This window comes from Montipora foliosa, chromosome 8, assembly GCF_036669935.1.
Source record: "Montipora foliosa isolate CH-2021 chromosome 8, ASM3666993v2, whole genome shotgun sequence".
Lineage (NCBI taxonomy): Eukaryota > Metazoa > Cnidaria > Anthozoa > Scleractinia > Acroporidae > Montipora > Montipora foliosa.
The window spans coordinates 40,413,091-40,423,090 of NC_090876.1; the positions used below are offsets into that span (position 1 = coordinate 40,413,091).

Sequence of the window (10,000 nt, forward strand, 5' to 3'; positions counted from 1 at the left end):
GCAACCGCCTGATACGCAAACCCAAAAACCCAGTGGGAAAATAGGAACGTATTCCCCAACCAAATGCAGGCGCACTAACCTCTGGGGGCTAGAGGTAATATAAGATTTCCAGACATTCAAAGTGATCTCAAATAAAACGTGAAAGTTCCAGAGCTGAGATGAATACATTACATCCTGACAAACCTTATATATCTAAATAACAATGGGCTAATTCAATGCCATAGCGGCACCCGTGCATTTCATGCCAACAAGAAAATATTTACACTCTTTGTCGCTATCACTTACAGTTCAGATCCGCCAAATGTAAATACATTTCCTATTTATATTCATGACTCGTACACAAGGATGGGTGTGCAGCTCGAACTGTGAGCTGCTGGGAATACAAAGAACGGGAAAAACTAGAGGCCTAAAGAAATAGAAACAGCTAAACGGCTTTCTAAGGAGTCCTCGACATACCCATCTTTAGCGTTCTCTGAACGCCATTTACCGTGCCGCTTGAACATTCTATCCGAAATTCCATTTAATATTAGCGGCGGAATAGGCACCGCCACTCCTGAAGCTATGCCAGGAATAACATTTAGGATCGAATCCAACGTCCAGTGACAAAGCCCAGGGACAAAGGTCGGTACCAGTTTTAACAATTGGAACGACGGCGCCTTCACGGTATTGATCAGTCTTACTACCTTCGATAAACGGTTCATAGTATGTGGCATGGGAAATTACATCTTTAAGCTTAAGATTGGATAATTCATCAAATCTCAGGAACCCTGCAAAGGCAAGGAGAGCCATGGCCATGAACCTCGTGTCCACCAATGACCCGTCAAGGCTCTGGAAAAACTTGAGCAAAATCTCCCCTCTGAAAGGTAATTTTTTGGATGTCTGGTGGGACAGCCTCCGCCTGGCAGACTTTCTGTGGGAGTGTATGACTTGTTGGAGACTGCAAACCAGCAATATCGTGCGCCCAGCGGATGCTGTACAAGGCTGACTGGACCGGGGATGGAAAAGTAGACGCTTGAAGGACACAAAGCAAGTACAAGGCAACATAGGCGGGTGTAGCTGGTAGCACAGTAATCTCGGGAAACTTGGAGGCCCAGGAGCGCCATCGTTCAAAGCCGTTGAGATAGGTGAGTGTAGTATTATCTGCTCTGGAACCAAGGACAACTTCGGGTAACTTGTCAGCCAAACGGCGTAGATAAGGGTCCTGTACATGAGTGAGCTCGGTCCACATAGGGCTGGAAAAGACGTCTGGGGAAAAACAAAGGGAGAGGATACATGATAGGCATCCGCGAGGAAAACAAAGGGTTATGATACGGAGGGGTGGGGTGGTACAGAACATGGGGAACGCCACCCATAGCGAACAGAAGTAGTCACCGAGACTATGCCCATACGCGGCCACCAAGGCACACGTGACCTCACGCGAAGTAAACCGAAAAATCACCAGAAGATCCTAGGCGAGCTGTTAGAGTACACAAATCACTTGAATTTTTGATGGCGACCGGACGAGAGCTTTCATTTTTCCTCAGCCAGATGGTGGAGTTCTTGGCCCAGCAAAATGAGAAACGATATCTTTCCTTTATTTTCTTGGCGTCAGATAATAAACTCTGCAATCGTGGGGAAAGGTGATCGTAGATAGCAGCACGATCTAAGGATGAGTTTTCTCGGAGACCAATATCTGCAGGATTGATCCTGGTTACTTCTCTACGGGAAGCCATTACACGATCACGAGCGATGCGCCGGGTAAACTTACAAATAATCGGTTTCGGCCGACCATCGGACGCGTTACGAAATGGCACTCGATGGGCAATGTCAAGGTCATAAGGATGAATTTCAGCTCCAATTGAGCTGAAGATTCTCATGCAAAGTTGCAACGTTTCACCGGCGCTTTCTCGTTGTTTAAGTTCAGGAACACCTACAAGCTTGATGTTATATGAATACGAATATTCCAATCATACTTGATCCAGTGAAGATGATATTTTATCCACTTGAGATGACAAATGTTTAACAGATTTTTCAATAAGAGACATCTTGTCGTTGACATACTTCTTAAAATCTTCTTGGATATTGCTCGGAGTTGCCGTGGTAATTCCCTCTTCAGTAACTTCAGATGAGTTAGCTTGGCCGCCATTTCGGCCAGCCTTAACTTCGTCAAGTAGGTTTTGTAATTCACCAAAAATTTCTTGAATTTTATCTTTTAGCTTGTCATTTTCCAGTATCAATGATTGGACTGTGTCTCTTACCATTTTGGTCAAGGTTTCAGCAATGTTCAAACTAAAAAACTGATCAGAGTGAAGAGCTTCGAAATAAGCGTCTTGTCTGCTACGCACACATGCGTATTTATTCTTTTGTCGTTTTGTTTTCTTCTTTTGTCGTCATCGCTATCGTCGGCAAGATCTCTGCGTTGATATTCGTTAACTACTTCCCAACCTTCTTCGGCAGAATCCGCAATAAGGATGAGCTTGTTCCTGTGGGCAAGCTTCTTCTCACTTTCTTTTAACTCTTCGAGGGCTTTATCCACCTGAGGCGGTGTAGCTGCAAGGAACGAGGAGGCCGACTGAACGTGATCAAGCACTTGTGAATTAACTTCGAACCGCTTTTCGTTCCCTTTCTTCTTAAATTTAGGCGCCGATGAAGCTGCTGACTTTAACTTCTTGATCGCCAAGTTGTTTTCGTCTACTAATTCCCTCTTCAGCGAAGAAAAGCCAGAACGTAACTCCTCTTTGAGGTCGGACAAGGATTTCGCGAGGTCTGTTATGTTTTCGAAACGGCTAAAATTTGAAAGTTCGAGAGCTGAGATGAATACATTACATCCTGACAAACCTTATATATCTAAATAACAATAGACTAATTCAATGCCATAGCGGCACCCGTGCATTTCATGCCAACAGGAAAATATTTACATTCTTTGTCGCTATCACTTACAGTTCAGCTCCGCCGAATGTAAATACATATATATACTATTTTCAAATCCTTTCCCACAAAAACGCTGAACTGATGAATGTCAAAAATCCGGATTCAGATTTAACCCAAAGTATCCTCCTCGAGTGTGGATACTTTGGATTCATGATCCGTTTTTAGATTTCGCCAAAAAAACGCAAAATCCTTTTTTGGATTCAAGAATCTGTTTTCGGATTTTCCCACAAAAACGCACCCTTAAGCTCTGAGGCATCTTCACTCAAATTTCGAGAATAATTTCAGACGATTTTTAGGACAGTTCCAAACAGTGTGCTCGTAGCTGTTTGATGTGCATCTTCCCTGTTCCTCGAATCGATCGATTCTGTGGCCCTACCAGCTTTCACGAAGTTGTTCAAGACGGTCGATTTCCCGCCAGTCAACCGTTAAACACATAAATATCCATCCGGTTTATTGCTGTTCTTTGGCCTCTACAACCGTCGGCGGGGATTCCAAAGACGCTCGAACGCTAGCTTCGGGACCTGAACACACCCTTACCTGGTCCATAAATTACGGATGTCACAGCAACTCATCCTTGTCGAACGAACAGCGCAAGGACACGTTCCATTGACGGCCAAATGCAGACGATACGACCACCCTGGACAACTGATGAGGGACACTGTGCCATAGAGTTCGAGTGTTTGAACTTTGACTACTCATCTCATTGCGGTGATAGCAGTTTAATTCCTCCGATTGTCATTTTAGTGTTTGATCTTTTACTTCTGAATTTCTTGTGGCCTTGAAGTTTAAACTCCTCTTCTTGATATGTTGGTGTTTTATCTTTGACTGCTGAATTTGTTGTGGCCAGTGATAGAAGTTTGATTGTTGCTCTAGTTCCGCTTGTTATTTTCTTGTTTGATTTTGGACTGCTCCATTTTTGTGGCCGTGTAAGTTTAATTATTACTTTAGTGTTTGATCTTTGACTTCTGGATTTAGTGTGGCTTTAAACGTTTAATCCCTCTGCCTGATATTTTAGTGTTTGATCTTTGACTGCTGAATTTATTGTGGCCACAGAAGTTTGTTATTTTAGCGTTTGATCTTTGATTTCTGAATCTATAGCGGCCTTACAAGTTTAGTCCCTCCGATTTGATCTTTTAGTGTCTGTTCTTTGACTGTTGAATTTATTGTGGCTATAGAAGTTTAATTGTTATTTTAGTGTACGTTTGATCTTTGACTTCTGAATTTTTTATGGCCCTACAAGTTTAATTTCTCTTTTTGATATTATAATGTTGATCTTTGACTGCTGAATTAAGTTTAATAATGATTGTTATTCTAGTCATGCTTGTTATTTTCGTGTTTGATCTTTGACTTCTGAATTAATTGCGGCCTTGCAAGTTTACTGGTAATTCCTCTGACTGCACTTTGGTGTGTGATCTTGCATTGACTGCTGGATTTACTTTGGCCAAGGAAGTTTAATTCCTCTGATTGATATTTTAGTGTGTGATATTTGACTGCTGCATTACGTGTTATTTTATTGTGACCATAGAATTAAAATATTATTGTTATTTTAGTTCTGCTTGTTATTTTGATGTTTGATCTTTGACTTCTGAATCTATTGTGGCCTTAGAAGTTTCATTCCTCTGATTGATATGTTAGTGATGGTAGAACCAACTGGGATCTCGTAAAAAATCCGAGCCCCAGATGGGATTCGAACACACGACCCTCCGTGATCTAGTCGGATGCTCTAACCACTGAGCTACTGGAGACTCTATGGCGAGCAAGGGTGAAATGTGGGTATTGACTCGAGCTGCATCACGCAGCTACAGAGTCAAATGACTGACAGCATAGCTCATAACTGCATCACGCAGTCACCTTAAAGCATATCTGAGATGCAGCCAACCAACCACCCAAGTGAGCGAATGTAAGAATGATATAAACACATGAGAAATGAAATGATGGTAGAACCACCCTTGCTCGCCACAGAGTCTCCAGTATCTCAGTGGTTAGAGCATCCGACTAGATCACGGAGGGTCGTGGGTTCGAATCCCATCTGGGGCTCGGATTTTTTCCGAGATTCCAGTTGGTTCTACCATCATTTCATTTCTCATGTGTTTATATCATTCTCACATTCGCTCACTGATATGTTAGTGTTTGATCTTTGACTTCTGAACTTACTGTGGTCGTAGAAGTTTAATTCCTCTGCTTGTTATTTTAGTGTTTAAACTTTGACTGCTCAATTTACTGTAGCTATAAAGTCTTGGAGCTTTAATAACAAAGGGACTTCCAAGAACACATGGAACAACTGACACAGACTTGCAGCTGTGGGACCAACAACAGGAAATCACGACAAGGACAGGACTGCAACACCTTGCCAGGGTAGCCAGGCCTACCAGCAACAATTCTAACAATTGACAGCGCAAGTCATGTAGCAGCATCCTTCACTTGCAGTTTGGATGTTTTGGAGCATCTCATATCCATTATCACACCAAGAGTCCCAGAGAACATGATTGCCTTGATTAGTACTTCCTTGACCACCTAATCTCAGCAGGGACCAGCTACATTTTGTTACACATGGAATTGTTGTTTTTTCTTTAGTAGTCTGACTAGGTACAAACTGTATTTATCACATATTTTTTTCCGTAGGTAACAATGTTATACTGCCCTTCCTCAGGGTCTAGTGCCGCTGCATTAGTTGAGGAATACGTTTCCACATATTCTTTGCCCCATTCATTTTGTGGTGTTCTTTTGTATCTGGCACGGCACAGTAGTATATAATTTTCAGTTACACACAGTATCCAGTTTGTACGAATCATTTCCTGCTATAGCTAGATGTTCTTTGATGAGGTAATCTTTCTTGGATACTGCCAACGAACTAGAATATATTTTCACACTGGAATCTCGAGTTAGTGGAGTCAGAATCAATCTGAATCCACACAGCTTTTCAAACACTTGAGCACTTCTTTTCAGGTACAAGCAATAATCATGATTATTTTAATTCTAGAAGTGCTACGGAAACTAGTGGGGGGATATTATCCCTAATCGGTAATTTCTCAATTTTAATGTTGTTTTGTTCGTCCTGGGAAAATACACTCTATATTCCTGTGAGAATGAAAAGACTAAATGGAATATATGCAGTGGTATATTTTGGTTAGTTTGTGGTTGGTTCATCAATGGGGAATACTCTTCGTGCATTTGTGGGGTGAAATGTTCCCAAAGACTCACTGTACTAGGGTTGTGTGCCTTCTGTTCGCGCACGGTTACCATAGAAATCAGGGGGCGCAATCCTAGATAGGTAAGGCCCTTTTAAGTGAGGGATTGTAACCCTCTGGAGAGGATTGTGGCCTTGGAGATTGTAAACCCTTGGCGAGAATTGTAACCTCGCACTGCCAACTTGTTGTCATGGCCTTGGGGATTGTAACCCCTTGGAGAGGATCGCAACCTCACTTTGCCGGGCAACTTAGTTATCCTTCCTTTTCATGACTTGCTATTGGAGTTCTTCATCTCCTACCCCATTACCCCACAATCTGTCTTCTCTTACGAATGAAGGGGGTAGTTTCTAAAAAAACTGTGGTGCTGCGTCGGTGGGGAAGTAGTATACAAAAATTTGGTTTTATCAACGGAGTTGATAATGTAAATTGGCCACCGTACAGAGATTCTAAAAGCTGACGTTTCGAGCGTTAGCCCTTCGTCAGAAGAAATCGAGGAATTGTGGGTTACTTGTAGTTTATATGGTAGAGTAGAAGCTACCGGCGCTATTGGTGGTAACATGGCAACGTGAAAAATTGGAATATATTAGTTAAATGATAAGCGTTCGTTAATACCGTAAGGATAAAGGGTGCCGATTACGAAGATGAATTTTTGTTCCAGATTCTTGCGGCTTTCCGTCATACCTAGATGTAGGGAAATGCCGTAGATAGCCATGTGTTTTTTGGAGTGGTTGGGGAGATTGAAATGACGAGCGACTAGCTTAGATGCATCCTTGTCATTCTTCTCAACATCGCGAAGGTGTTCGCGGAATCGGTCGCCTAGTCGTCTACCTGTCTCGCCAATGTAGAATTTATTGCACAACGTGCAGGTTATGCAATAAATGACATTTGCGGAGGTACATGTCAAACGATCGGTGATCTTAACAGATCGCTTAGGTCCCTTTATCTTGCTAGTGTTAACAATGAAAAGACAAGTTTTGCATCGTGAGCTCGCACATTTGAAAGTGCCGGGTTGCTCGTTAGTTTTGAGCGCGCTTCTAACTAAAAAGTTGCCTACGTTTTTGTCGCGTTTGGATGAAATAAGAGGAGGTTGCGAAAAGATTCTACCAGTCTCGGGATCATTTTGGAGTAATTTAAAGTTATTAAGAATGATACTTTTGACTGCGTGATTATGAAGATGGGAAGTGAGGGTGAATGGAATTGTGTCATTCTTATCTTTTAGTGACGTTTGTAGTGCTAAAAGTTGGAGCGAAATTCACAAACCTAACAACCCAGGTCGACCTATCATTTCTGCCTGTAGTTGCCCCACCGAACTCATTTCTAGCTACTTAGACAGAATTACGACTCCTATCGTCAAATCTTTGCCATCATACACACAGTACACACGCCCAAAAATTTTTCGCGATTTCAATTTCTCCAGCCAAGACAAACTAATTTTCACCATAGACATAAGAATCTCGGAAACGCTCCTCCGCCTTGCCGAACTAGTTTTAACGCTTAACTGTTTTTCATTGACCGGCAACTATTACAAACAAATTAATCGTGGTGTAGTGATGGGCACAAGAATGGGGCCTAGCTATGCCAATCTTTTTGTAGGATATACTGAACACCAATTTTTTAATCAGTACAATGGCCCAAACCTGAACTCTACGGCCGCTTCATCGACGACTGCATCTGCGCTATTTCATCCAGCAGAGAAGAACTCGATCAATTTATAACCTCCGTCAGTTCTTTTCATCCGGATCTTAAATATACCTGGGAAATTTCGGAAACTTTCGTTTAGCGGCAACGTGCTATGTACCAGTGTGCACTACAAACCTACAGATTCTCAAAGTTATTTGTTGTATTCATCGTCACATCCATCACATGTCAAGAACTCCATTCCTTATTCTCAATTTGTTAGAATTCGACGTCTTTGTAGTGATGACTCCGATTTTTCCAGAAAATCAGGAGAGATGTGCCAGTTCTTCGAAAAACGTGGCTATCCTGTCTTTGTGGTTAAAGCGGGCCATCATCCCGCCCAACAATTTGATCGACAAAAATTTGGTTTTATCTACGGAATTGATAAAAAAAATGTAAATTGGTCACCTTACAGAGATTCTAAAAGGTGACGTTTTGAGCGTCAGCCCTGCGTCAGTTTGGATTCGCTCTGACGAAGGGCTAACGCTCGAAACGTCAGCTTTTAGAATCTCTTTACGGTGGCCAATTTACATTATCAACTCCTTTGACAAAACCAAATTTTTGTATACTACTTGCCCACCGACGCAGCACCACAGTTTCTTTAGAAACTACCCCCTTCATTAATTTGATCGACAGACAGCACTACAAACGTCGCAAAAAGATAAGAATGACAGAATTCCAGTCACCCTCACTTTCCATCGGAGGCGAGGTGGCATCATGGTCAGTGTGCTCAACTCCGGAGCGAATGGTCCGGGTTCGGGTACTGGCCGGGAACATTGTGTTGTGTTCTTGGGCAAGACACTTTACTCCCACGGTGCCTCGCCACCCAGGTGTATAAATGGGTACCGGCGAAATGCTGGGGATAACCCTGCGATGGACTGGCATCCCATCCAGGGGGGAGTAGAAATAGTCCTACTCGCTTCATGCCATGGAAACCGGGATAAGCTCCGCCTGATGGGCCACTTGGCTCGTATGCAGACTTTTTTTTTACTTTCCATCCTCATAATCACGCAGTCAAAAGTATCATTCTTAATAACTTTAAATTACTCCAAAATGATCCCGAGACTGGTAGAATCTCGCAACCTCCTCTTATTTCATCCAAACGCGGCAAAAACGTAGGCAACGTTTTAGTTAGAAGCGCGCTCAAAACTAACGAGCAACCCGGCACTTTCAAATGTGCGCGCTCACGATGCAAAACTTGTCTTTTCATTGTTAACACTAACAAGATATCGGGACCTAAGCGATCTGTTAAGATCACCGATCGTTTCACATGTACCTCCGCAAATGTCATTTCTACATTGGCGAGACAGGTAGACGACTAGGCGACCGATTCCGCGAACACCTTCGCGATGTTGAGAAAAAATGACAAGGATGAATCTAAGCCAGTAGCTCGTCATTTTAATCTCCCTAACCACTCCAAAAAAACACAAGGCTATCTGCGGCCTTTCCCTACATCTAGGTACGACGGAAAGCTGCAAGAATCTGGAACAAAAATTAATCTTCCAAATCCTCACGGTATTAACGAACGCTTTTCATTTCACTAATATATTCCTATTTTTCACGTTGCCATGTTACCACCAATAGCGTAGCTCCTACTCTACTATATAAACTACACGTAACCCATAATTCCTCGATTCGCTCTGAAGAATCTCTGTGCGGTGGCCAATTTACATTATCAACTCCGTTGATAAAACCAAATTTTTGTACAAAATGTAACATCGATAGGTAACATGGGGCCAACTAGGAAACCAAATGATTTATTTGGCCATCATGCTCAAGCACTTTTAATTTAAAAAATACAATAGAAACATCACTGGCCCTTATTAAACGTTTATAACTAAATTAAGTAACCACGTCAAGAAAAAAAAAAAATTGTATTGTATTGTGTTGTGTTGTATTGTATTGCTCCTAAGTGTGGTGCATCTTAAGTTTCTCACGCTGCAAAACAAAAAGAGCAAATTGTCTTACCTTAGCCTGCTTCGTCTCTGTATAAGAATTAGAACATGTGCGAAGACTGAGATAAAGCGTGAGGGATAGCATACTCCTAAACATTGAATTTGTGATAGTTAGTAGCAAGATGTTTCGTTGGCAAGCAAAACAACTAGTCTATAACTTAAAGCTAAGAACCACTATTACCATATAGCTCCAATACTACAAAAAAACAAAATGTCTTCATTTCTCCGATGCTGACGAGTCTGAAATCATTGCCTCGCGTGATTTTACTT

General features: G+C 42.1%; 1 protein-coding gene across 1 annotated transcript in view; it reads right to left on the bottom strand.

Annotated features, from left to right (window-relative positions):
- The window catches only part of LOC137968812 (uncharacterized), a 1,789-nt gene extending 1,000 nt beyond the window's left edge, over nt 1–789 (bottom strand). The window contains exon 1 of the mRNA XM_068815290.1: nt 684–789. Within this exon, the coding sequence (XP_068671391.1) occupies nt 684–789 (106 nt within the window). The remainder of the gene's footprint in view (nt 1–683) is intronic.
- Nucleotides 790–10,000: the final 9,211 nt, after the last annotated feature.